General features: G+C 39.4%; 1 protein-coding gene across 1 annotated transcript in view; it reads left to right on the forward strand.

Annotated features, from left to right (window-relative positions):
- Positions 1 to 325: 325 nt before the first annotated feature.
- DHX9 (DExH-box helicase 9) overlaps positions 326 to 17154 on the forward strand; it is a 51364-nt gene continuing 34535 nt past the window's right edge. Inside the window, exons 1-3 of the mRNA XM_027074387.2 lie at positions 326 to 461; positions 3044 to 3176; positions 4466 to 4606. Of these exons, the coding sequence (XP_026930188.1) occupies positions 3066 to 3176; positions 4466 to 4606 (252 nt within the window). The 5' untranslated portion in view covers positions 326 to 461; positions 3044 to 3065. The remainder of the gene's footprint in view (positions 462 to 3043; positions 3177 to 4465; positions 4607 to 17154) is intronic.

Here is a 17154-nt window from a genome sequence, read left to right on the forward strand (position 1 = left end):
ATTCGAGGAAGATATCCACCTATCTTCTACCATTTATCTGTCATCTACTGAAGGTCCTATGATAGAGACTATGAAACATTTTGCTACATCAAAATGCTACAGATCCCCAACTCTCAGAAACGTTAAAAGTGGGTAGCACAGTACGGGAAGAAGTGTGGCTGGGGCGCGGTAGGCCCAGCGCTGCAGGCCCAAAGCAGCAGATCAGATCTCCCTGGCGACGGGACGCTACCCGGGGCAAGGGAGCTGCAGCCCCGCCCCTCCCCCCGGGCGCCCTTGGTCCCAAGCTCGCTTCCTGCGCACGCGTACGCGCACTGGCCCCGCCCCACTAGCGACGCTGTCGGAGCCATTTCGCCGCCGCCTCCGAGCGAGCTGCGGTGTTTGACCCGGGTCTCTCTGAGGAAGGCCGCGGTTGCGGACGGTCTTAAAAGGGCTGTGTTTTCTGGCACCAGGAAGAGAACGCGGTAGGGAAGAGACGTCCTTGCCACCCGTTGGGGGTGTGGGGCCCCGCGCTCCTGCAGCCGGGCTTTGTTGCGAAGCGCGGGCGGCTGTGGGGGATGGGGGAAGGGGCGAGGCGCCCGCCGGGTTCCCGGATTGCGGGTTGCACGCGGCTCGCCGCCCCACGCCTGCGCTGTCCGGGTCCGCTTTGTGGACCCGTCTTTCCCCCAGCGATTGCCAGCCCCGTGTCCGAAGCGTTCAAACCCTTCTTCCTCCTCCGGTCTGCGCGTGGCGGTGGCGCTGTTGCAGCCTATTGAAAGGGGGGAGGGAATCACGAGGTGGTGAGCCCGCCATGATGCCGCCACACACACTTAGGGCCCTCCATTCATTGTGGCAGCAAATACCGGGCGCTGTCCTGCGGGCTGGGTGGTAGAGCCATAAACACGTGGGGCACAGTCCCTACCCCTCCCCCCGCAAGAAGGTTTCTGTCGTAGTGGGAGGCAACGGGGAAAAAAAGCGTCTGCGGGTTTCAGTAAAAAGATTCGAGGAAATGGGAGGTGGTGTCAAGGGAGCTACTTTCATTAGGGTGGTAAGAGAAAGCGTTTCGGAGGAGGTAGACTTTTGAGCTGATATCTCGGCCCTTAGGTTGAGAATGCGTCAGCTATAAAGATGGGGAGGAAAAGAATCGCAGAGGTGGAAGGAATTAGCGCTTGAGAGCAGAGATTGGGAAGAAACAAAGAAGGCCATGTTACTGGGGTATGGTGGGAAGGAATTAAGAATAGATTTTAGGGCGGCCAGAGTGGAAGCAGGAATCTAGAGCTATGAGATCTAAGACGTTGTTGCAGCACTCCAGGTGTGCGGTAGTGATGGCCGGAGACGGAGAGAAGCGAATGGATTGCTAACATGTTTTGGAGGCAGAAATTGCGTAGTAGATCAGGAGGCAGACTACCTGGCTTGGAATTCTGGGTCTCCCGGTTAGGGGCTTTGTCTTCTCTGGGGCAAGGTATTCTTTGTCTCTGTTTATTCTTCCCTAAAGGAAGATAATAATAATAGTCTTATCTGTACAATTATTCTAAGGGTTAAGGAAGATAGTTCTTGTAGATGACCCTCTAAGGTTACTGCCTGGCGCATGCTCAGGTCTCTCAACGGATACCTATGGAGGATCTTAAGGGAGTGTATGACTCTCCAAGTTGTAATAGGAGTAACTTGGTAGATAGCGGTGCCATTTTGGGATATGAAAACACTTGGACCTAGGGAAGGAGGAACAGATTTGGGGAGGAAACTTAAATTCTGATTTGACTGGGACGTCAAGTTAACATAGGCACATTAGTGCGACTGTTGGATGAACTTGATTTTGGAGCTTAAATAAGAAAAGACTAAATTTTCAGTGTATATTTGGGCATCATTACAATACAGTTAATGTTGACTATAATGGCGTCAGATGAGACTGCTGGGGAGGAAGGAATTTGATAGTGTAGTCCTTCATATTTCATGTTACTCATTCACCGTGAGGGCTTGTTTTTTTAAATTAATTATTCAGGCGTGGAATTTACAGATAGACCTCATGAGCTTTCCACAGCTTTTCAGTCAATAGGATTTCCCCAGGGTTCGTTTGTGGCTACAGAATGAACAAGTTTATACTAGGGTCCAGTTTTATGACATTAGATTTAGGTGCTAATAAAATACACTTAACATTAACAGAAGACAGAGGTGTAATGCTAGTAATAGGGTTTTTTCTCGCAGCAAACTAATTTTATTTGCATATTTTCTCTAGATCTAAATTTGGTCTCAGGTACTGTATCTTATTTTTAATTTAGAATCAGATTTTAGACTCACAGGCGCCGTATCTTTTGCTGTCTTTATAAACTGGACTTAGGGAGAGTGCCAACATGTATGGTATGTTGCACTTCAAGAAAACTTAATGTCCTCAAATTTTAATGAATAACAAGGCCTAAAGGAGAAATTTGGTGTTTAAGTTAATAGATTACTGTTTTCAGATCAAGTACTGAATTCTTGGTGTAATATATAGTGTACAACTTGGAGGATAGTCTGCTAGGAGACATACTTCAGAATGACAGTAAACTGTTTGATGTATATGCAAACTGATTGATGACCATTTCTTAATATAGTAGTTCGGGTTTGAATTTATGCCTCCACAGTGGGTGACTTGGAAAAGTTACCTAAACTTTCTATGCCCTCCCTGGTTTTCTTCCTCTGTAGAAAGTGTTTAGTATATAATTTTATCTGTCACTGAGGATTAAGTGAGTTAAAATGTAAAACATAGGCCTTTCATCAAATGTTTTTTAGGAAAAGGTCAAAATCACTCGTGGTCACCCAGAGATAACCATTTTGAGGGATATTTGTTTTTCAGACTTGATTTATGCATATATACTTTTATATAGTTCAAATCATGTAGTTTTGTATCCTGCTTTTTCACATAGCATGTCATAGACCTTCCACTTTTGTCGTTAAAAGTTTTGTCATGCAGTTTTAATAGTAGCATGCTAGAATATCCTGTATTTAACCTAGATTTTGAGTTAATTCCAGTTATTGGTTATTTCTAATGTTTGCTCTTACAAATAATGCAATTTAATTTCTGTTTTCTTAGGTCTGAAGAAGACTCTTGAATCATGGGTGATGTTAAGAATTTTCTGTATGCCTGGTGTGGCAAAAGGAAGATGACCCCATCCTATGAAATTAGAGCAGTGGGGAACAAAAACAGGCAAAAATTCATGTGTGAGGTACTACAGAATACAGTTTACATTTACGTGAAGTTTTGTTTCGTTTTGTTTTTATTTTAGAGAGCACACGTGTGAGCCAGGGAGAGGGACAGAGGGAGGTAGGGAGAGAGAGAATCTTTTTTTTTTTTTTAATGTTTATTTCAGAGACAGAGACGGGTGGGGAAGGGGAGAGAGAAAGGGAGACACAATCCAAAGCAGGCTCCGGGCTCTGAGCTGTCAGCACAGAGCCTGACATGGGGCTCAAACCCAGGAATCATGGGAACATGATCTGAGCTGAAGTCAGATGCTTAACTGACTGAGCCACCCAGGCATCCTGAGAAAGAATCTTTTTTTTTTTTTTTTAATGTTTATTTATTTTTGAGACAATGTGAGAGACAGTGCAAGCAGCAGACAGAATCTGAAGTGGGCTCCAGGCTCTGAGCTGTTGGCCCAGAGCCCAATGTGGGGCTCGAACTCACGAACTGTGAGATCATGACCTGAGCCAAAGTCGGGTGCTTAACCGAACGACTGAGCCACTCAGGTGCCCCCCCCCCCCCCCCCCCCCCCGGGAATCTTAAGCAGCTTCCACACTCTGCACAAAGTTGGATGCAGAGCTTGATCCCATGACCCTGGGTTTATGACCTGAACCAAAATCAAAAGATGCTCAATCAACTGAACCACCCAGGTGCCCCCATTATGTGGTTTTTTCCTGCTTGTTTTGTTGTTAAGAGAACATTGTTTTCTGTTTGGGAATGATAATGTGTTGCACATTCTTTATTGTCACTTGCCTGCTATTCTGTTTTATTATAAGTCATTTTCAAGGGAGCATTACTTTTAAAACAATCTGATAGGTAAATTCTAGTGAGAAGATGTGTCTTCCTTAACTTCCACAGTACCAGTAGTGCAGGTTAGAAAAGTCGTATCAGCTGTTTGTGGTTTTACTAATTTCTGTAGAAAGTAGAGCAATTCTTGATTGCTTCAAGTCAAATCAGTTAAAATAAATGCAAATGGAGAACTTGTTCTTGGGTTTTAAAAATCAGATTTTAACGTGGAACATTCTGTTACCTGAGAAGAGAATATCTGAGCCACATAAATTATAGTTTTTAGATTAGTTTATCACTGGAAAACACAAAGCTTTTTTATAAGTCAGCCTATGAATTCCCTGGATGTTATTTTCAGTGTTTTTATAGAGTATATCTTCAACATTTAACTGTTATCCCTTAATTCATAATTGAATTATGAATATTTTAAATCCCAGAATTACCCAGGTCAGTCTCTTTTAATGCATTTTTTTTTTCTGACCATTAAAGGTTCGGGTGGAAGGTTATAATTACACTGGCATGGGCAATTCCACCAATAAAAAAGATGCACAAAGCAATGCTGCCAGAGATTTTGTTAACTATTTGGTTCGGATAAATGAAGTAAAGAGTGAAGAAGTCCCAGCTGTTGGGGTAAGTACTCATGGCCCAGCACTTGAAATGTATGTTACAAGGTCATGCCTTGTATATATTGTATGACTAGATAATTGCAGAATTTTTTATTACTTGCCATATGGAGACATGGGATGATGATTTTTCAGTGTTGTTTTCAAATGTATTAACGTGTTCCTTAGCGAACCTCAGAATCTTGTTCTCTTAGAGCACTTTCCTAAGATTAGGATTTCATTCTCATTATGTACCTGACTTGTGGGTTTGAAAAATTCCTTTAATCTTTGTATTTGTGGTTTTATGTATTTCATTCATTCATAAACTAATTTTCAGAGCCTGTTGTGCTTTGTATACTTCCAAAGATAACATTTCAAACAGAACATAAAAATCAGTAACACTTTAAGACGCAGTGTTTACTCCCAGTGGCAGTTCCTTATTACAGCAGAGAGAAAATCCTGTTTCATGCAATGGCATAATCATTCATAATCATTTTGATACCATGATAATTTAAATTATATTATGTAAATATGCAACATAGACTCCTGTCTAGTACTGATTTTAAGAAATAAACTTTAATTAAAAAATGAAAATTTGAATTTTTATATGATCTTAAATTTTAAATCTATGTGATCTTAAATCTTACATGATTTAAGATAAATACCTAAGGTAACTTAAATGAAATACTCCGTTTTTATAAAAATTACAGGAATAATATGTATATCAATTTCAACAATTTATTGTCACTGTGTTTATATTTTGTGTTGTTTGTAAAGGTTAATTTATATGTTTTATTCCCTTTCATTGTTTTGACCCAGAAGTTAGGAGACTTACTTTCTAGTATATTGTACCACTAGATAATTGCAGAATTTTTTATTACATTGGTTGGTCAATCTGCAAAATGAAGGGATTAGAGGAGATGATCTTGAAGATTCTTTCCACCTATGAAAAGAATGTTGCAAATGTCTTATAATTTGAAACACTGGCATCTGCTCTGTTATGACCTATTCTGTATCTTTTAACCTCTTCCTCTCTCTCAAAGTGTAAGTCTGCTTGTGGTGGATTCTTAATTCCCTCCCTCCCTCCCTCCCCTCCCTCCCTCCCTTCCATTTATTTTTGAGAGAGAGGGAGACAGAGGATCTGAAGCAGCCTCCATGCTATCAACACAGAGCCCAGTGCGGGGCTCAAACCCATGAACTTCGACATCACTTAACCCACTGAGCCATCTAGGAACCCCTTAGTTTTCTTTTGTATGAAAATGTTTTTATTTTACTGTCTCTCACATATTTTCGCTGAATGTATAATTCTGCAGTACCACTTTCAGCACTTTCAAGTTCCATTGTTTCCTTCCACTGTTTGATGATAAGTCAGTAATAATCAAATCATTTCTCCTTATACGTAATGTTATTTTCTTTGTATTTATTTATTTATTTGGTTCCCAGCAGTTTGACTATGATGTCATATATGACTACATATGGTTTTCTTTGTACTTAATCCTGCTTGGAATTTGCTGAGATTCTTAAATCTATAAATTTATCTTTTACCAAACTTGGGGAATCTGGCTATTATTTCTTCAGATTTTTTTTATGCCTCATTTTTTCTCTGCTCCTTTTGGGACTCCTGTGTTAAACTTTTTTTTATATTATCCCATAGGTCCCTGAGGCTTTTTCTTTTCTTCCCTTTTTTCTGTTCTTCAGATTCAATGACTTTTAACAGATTATCTTCAAGTTCATGGATTGTTTTCTCTGTCAACTCCATTTTGCTGTTATCAGTCCATTCAGTGAGTTTTTATTTCATACATTGTCTTATTTCTAGAATTATCAGGTGGTTAATTTTTTTTAACAGATTTTATTTCTGTGGTGGCATTTTTTCCTGTTTCTTTCGTGATAGCATGTGTTCATAATATGAATGTAAATTTCCTTTATGTCATTGAGCATAGTTACAATAGCTGCTTTAAAATCTTGACTACAAATTTTAACATCTGGGCCTGGTTGGGCTCTGTTGATTTTATTTTCTCTTGAGATTGGTTCACCTTTTCATTCTGTATGTCAGGTAATTCTGGATTTATCGTGGGCATTGTGATAATTATGTTGTAGATACTGTAAGTTATATTTTTTGAAATATTATTGATTTGTTGTGCTGTCAGTTCGGTTGGAACTCAAACTACAAACCCTGTCTTTTGGGTAACTGCTCACATCTATCTCCCTTGAGTTTTCTGATCTTTGCTAGGCAGCTTAGAGTCTGTCCTGCACATGTGTTGTTCAGGGTTTAGCCAGTGATTTGGGCGAGTTTGTACAAAGAATTCCTTCTTTCCCTTTTAGGATTGCTTCCTCACTTTCTAGCAGTGTTTGTTTCCCCAGGCTCATATTCTCTGATTCTTCAGGCCAGAAAGACTGGGGAGTTTTAGCTGCTTCACATGGTCTTCCTCAGGCTAAAAGCCATAATAAACAGGAATTACAGCCTTTGCTTATCCTTGATTTCTCATTTCAAGTCACCTCCAGAATCTACCACCTTTTGTTCACTTTTTAACACCTGCATATAATTGTTAGGGTCTTTGGGGTTTGAGGGCGGGGTTTCTTTTCGCCCTTAGATGTCTCCGTTATCTGCAGGAAGGCCAGTCTAGTCTATGCATTTGCCACTTTCTCCCTGACTTCCTCTTTTCCAGCTACACTGGCTTTCTTGCCATTCCTCAATCTTCCAGCACCTTTCTACCTCAAGACTTTTGTGTTTCTTATTCTCTTTCATTGTTTCATTTTTCTCAATAGCACTTAACTAATTTCAACCCATTGTTTGTCAGCTGAAGGCGATGTTGTCCCCTAGGGATATTTGGCAATGTGTGGAGTCATTTTAGTTGTTACAACTGGAAGGGGGTGTCAGCAATACTGACATATAGTAAATAGAGGCCAGGGATGCTACCAAACATCCTACAATACACAAGATAGCCTCCTACAACAAAGAATTATCCAGCATAAAATGTCAGTTGTACATAGTATAAAAAATTCTCTTCTAACCTAATTTTCCCCAGACCTTCACGTGAGAACAAAAGGTCATACGAGCAGGATTTTTATCTGCTTTTTAGTTCATTGCTGTGTCTGTAGCATTAGAATGGTTCTGGTCTGTACAGCAGGCACTTGAAGTTTTTTGATTGAATGAATGAATGATGAATGGGTGAATTTGGAAAAAGGTCATACAACAAGCCCAATTTCTACTTCTAGCTACCATCTTTATCTCACCTCTTCATCCTTGCCAAATCCTGTTCATGTCACTTCATCTAGCATTTGCCCTTTCATTGCACAAATTGCTCTTGCCAAAAGTGGCCTGTTTCTAAATGCAAAGGATATTTTTAAATTTTGAAGGAGGGGGAGAAATTTCAAATGTGTAGAGAAGTAAGAATAATGTTACAAATCCACGTTGTCAAAATCCAATTGCAGTATTTCTCAAAAGGGCTTCTCTACTTTCAGATTATTTTAAAGCAAATTCCAGACATCCTATAATTTATCTGTTACTATTTCACTTTGTATCTCTAAAAGATAATCCTCTTAAAAACATAATAATTCCATCATTGTACCTTAAAATATTTGTTTATTTTTTTTATTTATTTTCTATTTTCGGGAGAGAAAAACCTGTTTAGGGTAGAAGGGCGAAGTGGGGAGAGAGAATCCTGAGCAGGCTCCACGCTCTGTGAGGAGCCTGGTGCAAGGCCCGATCCTAGGACCCTGGGATCATGATCTGATCAAAATCAAGAGTCAGACACTTAACTGACTGAGACACCCAGGCACCCCCAAACCTAAAAAATTTTAAGAATTGTATCTTAATGTCCTCAGACATCCAGTTATATTCAGATTTTCTTGATTGTTTCATAAATCTACTTTTTACAGTTTGTTTAAATCATGCTCCTAATGATGTCCTTATACAGCAAGTGATTGATAATTCTTTTAATCAGTAAATTCTCTCACCCTGTCTTACTTTTCTTTGCAATTTGTTGAAGAAAGCACATCATTTATTCTTTAGTCTCATAAAACATTTCTCTGCCCCTCTGTTTTCCATAATTGGTAGTTAGATCTAGAGACTTGATTAGACTGAGACTTGATTAGAGTGAAAGAGCAAGAACAAGAAAACTCCAAAAGTAATATTCTACACTTCTATCAGGAGGAGGTACATAATTGTGATATTAGCAGGGGTGGATTATTGCTGTGTAGATTTATTATTTCATTATCAATTTCCTTTGATTTTTAGCTGGAATACTTACATAAAAGGAAATTTCTCATCAGTAATCACACTAAGTTAGAATTTAGACAGGGAAATGAGATAAATGTTTGATTCTTTTCCTTTATTTAAAAATATTTTGTAAATTTCTGTTAAGTCCTTCTGTTCTAACAAGTCATTTATTTAAATCCAGTATTTCCTTACTGATTTCTGTCTGGATGATTATCCACTGATGTAACTGGGGTATTAAAGTTCCTTACTATAATTGTACTATTAACTCTTTTTGTCTTACATCTGTTAATATTTGCTTTATATATTTTGGTGCTCCTACGTTGGGTGCCGAAATACTTATAAATGCTATATCCTCTTGCTGGATTGACCCTTTTATCATTTTGTAACACCCTTCTTTGTCTCTTATTACACTCTGTTTCAAAGTCTATTTTGTCAGTTTGATACCCCAGACAAATGAAAATGTTTGTTTCCAGTGCATGGGATATCTTTTTCTGCCCTTCACTTTCATTCTGTGTGTGTACTTACATCTAAAGTGTATCTCTTGGATCACTTCTGACCTCCCTCTAGCTGCCATCTTGCTTCTCCCCCGTGTGTGCCCCTAATCTCAGCTTGTTCCCTGGAGACCCTCTGAGCACCAACCCTAGTCCCCCCACCGTGGTCCCATTTCTGCTCCAGCAAGATGAAAGAAGCTGTCATGAACCAGGAGAAACTCGCCAGACTGCAAGCACAAGTGCACATTAGTGGGAAAAGAACTGCTTATCGAAAGAAAGTGGTTCATAGAACGTCTCCAGTAGATGATAAAAATACTTCAGTACTCCTTAAAGAAGTTAGGGGTAAACAACATCTCTGTTATTGAAGAAGTGAATATGTTCACAAACCAATGAACAGTCATTCATTTTAACAACCCTAAAGTTTAGGCATCCTTGGCAGTGAACACTTTGACCATTACAGGCCACGCTGAGACAAACTAGCTGACAAAAAATAAAGTTCCTTGCCTACTCAAAAATTGAATAAAAATAACATAACACAAAATATTGTATCTCTTGTAGACAACTATAAATGGTTCGTGCTCTTTCATCCATTCAGCCACTCCTTTTTGATTGGAGAATTTAGTCCATTTACATTGAAAGTAATTATGGATAGGTGTGTGTTTATTGCCATTCTGTTGTTTTCTAGCTGTTTCTCTAGTTTCTATCTGTTCCTTCTCTTACTCTCTTTGTGGTTTGAAGATTTTCTTTAATGGTATGCTCCTATTCCTTTCTCTTTATCTATTTCACATTTTTGCTTTGATTACTTTTATGCTTACATGTAACAAATATCTACAGTCTGTCTTAAGTCAGTAATTTAAGTTCTAAAGGTCAACATTTTTACTCCCTTCACCACATTTTAGATTTTTAAAAAAAAATTTTTTGTGTTTATTCATTTTTGAGAGACAGGACAGAGTGTGAGTCGGGGAGGGGCAGAGAGAGAAGGAGACAGAATCTGAAGCAGGCTCCAGGCTCTGAGCTGTCAGCACAGCCCAATGTGGGCCTCGAACCCACAAACTGTGAGATTATGACCTGAGCTGAAGTTGAAACTCAACTGACTGAGCCACCCAGGCGCCCTACACATTTCATATTTTTGATGATATTTTATATCTCTTTATTTTGTGTATCCTTTAACCAGTTGTAATCATAGTTATTTTTACTACTTTTGTCGTTAACCGTCATACTGGCTTTATGTATAAAAGATATTTATTCTTTCATAATTTGTTCTTGTTACCAATAAGTGCCCTTTCTTTACAGCTTAAAGAAGTCCCTTTAACATTTCTTGTAAGGCCGGTTTAGTGGTCATGAACGCTTCAAGCTTTTGTTTTCCTGGGAAACAATTTCTTTCTCTTTTAATTCTGAATGATGACTTTGGCAGGTAGTGTATTTTTGGTTGGAATTTTTTTTTCCCCCCAGCACTTTGAATATATCTTTGTCTTTCTCCAGGTTAGGAACATTTTCAGCCATTATTTTTTCAAATAAGATTTCTGCCCCTTTCTCTCTCTTTCCTTGAAGCCCAATGATACAGCTCTTAGTCCATTTCATGTTTTCCTGAAGTCCCTTAGGCTGTCTTTACATTTTTTCACTTTTTTTTCCTTTTTGCTGCTCTCATTGGGTGAATTCCACTGCCTTGATTTTGAGTTCACTGATTCTTTCTTCTTTTTCATCTGGTCTGCTGTTAAACACCTCTCCTGTATTTTTCAGTTCAGTTATTGTATTTCTTAGTTCCGTGACTTACCTAATTCGTACTTTCATTTTCCATCTCTTAGTTGAAGTTTTGTGTTCATTTCTCTCCCTAGTTTGAAGAGTGTCTTTATAACCATTATTTTAAAGACTTTATCAGGTAAATTACATAGTTCCATTTCATTACGGTTTCATCTTGTTCTTTTGACAGGTATTACTGTTTCTTCATTTTGCCTCACTATGTTGGTTCCTATACAATAGATGAAACAACTTCTCCCAAGTCTTGAAGGAGTGGCCTTGTGTAGGAGATGAACTTTTTCATTCAGCCTTGCCCCAGCTCTTGGTTGTTTCTCAAACCTCTGTGCTTGACCAAGCAGCCTGTTATATTTTTAATAGCTCCTAGTAGTTGAGGATATGCTGAGACCTCTCAGTGTCCAGAGGGTAGGATCTCAGCACCTAGATTCGCAGACTAGAAGCCAGACCCTCGGGCAGCAGCTTCTAAAAGTAATGCAGATATGTGTAGTTCTGAGGTGCCAAAAAGCATAAGCCCTGCTGACCACCAGGGCCAGATAATCTGGAGGTGTTCCCTGGGCTGCATTTGCAAATTTGGGAGCTTCAGTCAAGTGTATAGTCTCCTTTCTGGGAGATACCAGGAAGCTGAAGCAAGGAGAGGGAGAGCACGAAGATGGCTTCCATAGCATACATTCCTTCAGAGCAGCTCCATAGCCAGTGAATGCCCAACCTGAAGCCTGCCCCTCTGTCTAGAGCTTCAGGACAAGCAAAGTGACCTTCACAGAAAAACTGGGGTGTGCCTCAGTCCACTGTCTGTACAGTGCCTTGAGGATTGTAACCTGCCCAGAACCACTGCTCTGATTGACACCCTCCTAGGGGACCCCAAGAATGCAGAGCTCCTCTGGTCACCAGAACAGGGCAATCAGAAGGCATCCCTCGGTGTTAGCTGCAAAAAGCGCTCAATGTAAAGCTTCCCTTCAGTAGACACTGGCATTCTAGAACACAACAGAAGAACATAAAGATAGCGCCTTCTCTCAGAAGTCTCTGGAAAGGATTACAGTCAGTCCCTTTCATTTCTAATGAAAGAGATGCTGCTTTCATTAGAAGCCTCTTCTTGGGCCACAGTCATGATTAGCTAGTAGGCCTCCTTTACAGACAGACTCAGCTCCTGGGTCTGTTGCCTCTTTTTGTGCTATGGGTGCAGTAGCTGTTCAAGAATTGTCTCCAGCAAGCTTATCTAGTCATTATGTTGTATACCTGAAACTAATACAACATTGTGTGTCAACTCTACTCAAAAAAAAATTAGAACTTTTTCTGTGGGTTACAGACTTGTGCGACCCAGGAGCATAAGCTGCACAGGGCACCTGAGTGAGACAGGCAAAGTCGAGGTGTTCTCTGGCAGCAGTCATGAAATTTGGGGCCACAGACAGGTTTTTGAGCTCCTTTCTGGGTAATGCTCATTATTACAGTCTTATGTGACCAGGAACACAAGCTTCCCTGGCCTCCAGAGCCAGGTGATCAAGAGGCATCCCCTGTGCAGCAGCAACAAAAATTAAGGCACCAGGCACGTGTAAAGGTTCTTTTCTGGGAGGTACTGGTGCTCTGAAGCATGCAAAGACAGCACCCACTGGTCTCCATTCCTGGGTACAGATTTCTAGATGTGTGTGTTAAATTAGATACCTGCCCCTCGGGCCAAGGTTTTAATATAAGCAAGTGCCTTGCCTCCTTTCATTTTAACTCGGTGCAATTGGCTACTTCTGAGTTGAGCCTTGGGGCAGGTGAGTCCAAGCACATAAGCCCTTTAAGAGGCATTTTACAGATTGCTACCATCTTGTGGGTCTTGGAATGTGAGATCTGTCAGGGTTTGTTTTTTTGTTTTTTTGTTTAGAGAAAGCACAAGCAGGGGAGAGGGGTGTGGGTGGGGGAGAGAGAATCCTAATGCACATTTGGGCTGCTACCATAATTTGGCTATTGTAAATAAACCTGTGGTAAACAGAAGGGTGCATATATTCTCTCAAATTAGTGTTTTCGAATTCTTTGGGTAAATACCTTGTACAATTACTGGATCACTAGTTGATATTTTTAATTTTTTGAGGAACCTCCATACAGGTCTTCCACAGTGGCTACACCAGTTTGCATTCCTACAAACAAGTGCAGGAGGGTTCCTTTTTCTCCACATCCTCAACAACACTTGTTTCTTGTGTTTTTGATTTTAGCCATTCTGATAGGTCCGAGGTGATATCTTATGGTTTTGATTTGTATTTCCTTGATGATGAGTGACGTTGAGCATCTTTTCATATGTCTGTTGGCCCTCTGGATGTCTTTAGAGAAATGTGTGTTCATGTCTTCTACCCATTTTTTAATTGGGTTATTTATTTTTTGGGTGAGTTGTAGCAGTTCTTTATATATTTTGGATACTAACCTTTATTGGGTAGGTCATTTGCAAATATCTTCTCGCATTACCTTGGTTGTCTTGTAGTTTGTTTGTTTCCTTTGCTGTGCAGAAGCTTTTTGTTTTTATTTTTTACTTAATTTTTAATTTGTTAAAAGTTGTTTTCGTTTTTGTTTTTTTTTTTAGTTTATTTATTTATATTGAGAGAGTGTATGCCCGCAAGGTGGGGAGGGGCCGAGAGAGAGGGAGAGATCCCAGGCAGGCTCTGCACTGTCAGTGCCAAGCCCAATGCAGGGGTCAAAACTCACAAGCCGTGAGATCATGACCTGAGGTGAAGTCAGATTTCTTGATTGAGCCATGGAGGCACCCTCAGAAGTTTTTTGTTCAGTTAGTTTATTTTTTTGAGGTGGGGGGAGAGAGAGAGAGAGAGGGAAAGAGAGAATCCCAAGCAGCAACCCATCAATTTAATACAGACTGATACATGTGGAAGGTATCATATACAACCTAATGGCAACCACAAATTAAAACTACTAACAGATGTGCAAAGAATAAAGAGAAAACAATCCAAGTATATCACAGAAGTAACCCAGCAGACCATGAAAGAGAGAAAGAAAAACTACAAAAACAAGTTAAAAACCCATTCTTTACGCTTCTCCAACCCCACATTTTATGTATATAGTGTCCTATTTTACATCCTTTTATTTTGTGAATCCCTTGACTGACTTTTTATAGAAATACTTATTTTTACTGGTTGTGTGTTTCCTACTTTTCATACTTAACGGTCTTTTCCTTTCCAATCTTAACAGTTCTCTTTGATATTTCTTGTAGGGTTGGCTTAGTCATCTTGAACTCCTTTAGTTTTTATTTGTCTGAGGAGCTCTTTATCTGTCCTTCTGTTCCAAATGATAGACTTCCTTGGTAGAATATTCTTGGCTGTAAATTTTTTCCCTTTCAGCACTTTGAATATATCATGCCAGTCCCTTCAAACTGCCAAAAATTCTGCTGGAAAATCCACTAATAGCCTCATGGGTTTTCTTTTGTATATGTACCTGTCTTCTTTTCTCTTGTTGCTTTTAATTTTTTTTTTTCCTTTATCTCTACTTTTTGCCATTTTGATGGTTATGTCTTGGTGTGGACTTCCTTTGGTTGATTTTTGTTGGGGATCTCTGTGTCTCCCGGGTCTAGATATCTGTTTCCTTCCCCAGATTTAGGGAAGTTTTTAGCTATTATTTCTTCAAATAAATTTCCTACACTCCTTTCTCACTCTTCTTCTGGGATCCCTGTACTATGTATGTTATTGTGCGTGATGGAATCACTGAGTTCCCTGAGTCTGTTCTCATTTTGCATAATTCTTTTTTTCTCTCATTTGTTTAGCTTGATTACTTTCCATTCCTCCATTTTCTACTTAATTTTTTCCTCTACTTCCAGCCTGCCATTTATTCCATCTTCATCTCTGGTTCTATTTTATGTTTTCAGGCTCTTTCTTAAGGGTCTCACTGATGTCCTCAACTCTTCTTTCAAGTCCAGAGAGTATCTTTATGATCATTACTGTAAAATCTCTATCAGGCATGTTACTTATACCTGTTTTGCTTAGGTCTCTTGCTGTGGTTTGTTCTTTCATTTGTAACATATTCTTCTGTCTCATTTGCCTAATTCTCTGTGTCTGTTTCTCTGTGTTAGGCAGGTCACATATGTCTCTTGATCTTGAAAGTAGTGAACAGGATGTGTACTTTTAACAAGGAGACACTGGTCATCCTCCATAGGGGACTCAAAACTGTCACAGACTGAGCTGGCCAGGGCCACTCCACAAAGTGTGGAGACAGGTGGTTAATACCCTCTTTCCCTCTACCTTCATCTTCATTGGTCAAGAAATTTAAAGATTTAAAGAAAATCCTTCCTATTTGGTTCAGGCTGCTCTAACAAAGTACTATAGATTGGGTGGCTTATAAACAACAGGAACATATTTCTCACACTTCTGAAAGTTGGGAAGTGTAAGTCTTAGGTTCTGGCTGATTCAGTGTCTGGTGAGGCTCTCCTCTCACTATATCCTCACGTGGCAGAAAAAGCAAGAGAGCTCTCTCCTTTTCAATAAGGCACCAATCTCTTTCATGTGGGCCCCTCCCCTAAGACCTAATCACCTTCCAAAGGGCCTGCTTCCTAATATCACATTGGAGGTTAAATTTCAAAATACTAATTTTGGGGAGATAGAAGCATTCCATTTGTAACACTCTTCGTCACTGCAAAACAGGAAGTTATCCCACCCAAACACCTCAAGTCTTGAGGAAGAGATTTTTCTTTTAAATTTACATAGATACAGAATGAGGTAGAACAGCATTTTGGACATGGAGTGGGCAAGGTGGTGGAAAGAAAGACAAATCAGCACCAGTGTTGCCCACTGTTTTTCTTTTCCTGGAACTTGGCTGTTAGAGCTGTCCCTAGAATAAACTGTACTGTGCCTTCACAGCCCTAACCTTGGAAGAATACTGTGCCTCAAACTATGTACTATCTTTATAAAATAAAGAAGTCTTCCAATTAGAAAGATTGAAAGTAAAGACCAGAGTAAAGCTATACTAGGCAAATGAAGTACAAAATAAAATGGGAGTAACAGTATTAATATCAAAATAAACTTTAAGAAAACAGAAAATACAAACAGTTCGCAACATACCAATCCCCACTTACTATTAAAAATGCTTATGTGTATATTGGCAAAACTAAAATGGTAATGTGAGAAAGTAGCAAAGGGACCAAAACAATCCTAAACATTAGGAAATTTAAACACTTGGTTTTAAATGAAAATTGAAAATTACAGGCTGTTAAACAGTGTCAGAACTCTGGAAGGCCAGAGGAATTGTCATTTACTCAAAGAAACATCAAATGCTTGTATTATTGCATAAGAAATAGTTTTTTTTTAAATGAGTAAACTAGTGATTTTCAGCTCAGGAAAATAGAACACACTTAGAGTAAGAAGAAATTAATAAAGATAAAATCAGAAATTTTATAGAATTAGAAAGAAGTAAAAGTGATGAGTAAAAATTTTAAATAACCCTTTCAAAAGATAAATAATCCATCCCAAGGTTAATTAAGACAATAGTAAATACTATAGATTCATATTCCTTTATCAAAAAACCATGTGCTTAGGTGGGTTTGAGAATTCAGACTTTCCATATTTTAGAAAAGTGGTATGGTGTACATACCATATCTTACATGACACCTCCAGTACATCTGAAGCAAAACCCTGTAGTCGAACTTTCTAGCTACATCACATTGAGTTTTTTGAGAGAAAAATGCTAACTACTCAGTGGTTGAGTTAGTGGAGGTTTAAAAAAAAGCATTTGAGGGGCGCCTGGGTGGCTCAGTCGGTTAAGCGTCCGACTTTGGCTCAGGTCATGATCTCGCGGTTCGTGAGTTCAAGCCCCGCGTTGAACAGGCTCTGTGCTGATAGCTCAGAGCCTGGAGCCTGTTTCGGATTCTGGGTCTCCCTCTCTCTCTGACCCTCCCCCGTTCATGCTCTGTCTCTCTCTGTCTCAAAAATAAATAAACGTTAAAAAAATTTTTTTTGAAATAAAGCATTTGATAAAATGCTTATTACAAATAAAGTACTAAGGAAATGAAGTAGAAAAATACTTCTTGGCATGTTGAAAAGTGTCCTCTAAAAATAATAGTAGGGGTAGCTGGCTGGCTCAGACAGTGAAGCGTGCAACTCTTAATCTCAGGATTGTGAGTTTGAGCCGCACGATGGTGTA

This window comes from Acinonyx jubatus, chromosome E4, assembly GCF_027475565.1.
Source record: "Acinonyx jubatus isolate Ajub_Pintada_27869175 chromosome E4, VMU_Ajub_asm_v1.0, whole genome shotgun sequence".
Taxonomy (NCBI): Eukaryota; Metazoa; Chordata; class Mammalia; order Carnivora; family Felidae; genus Acinonyx; species Acinonyx jubatus.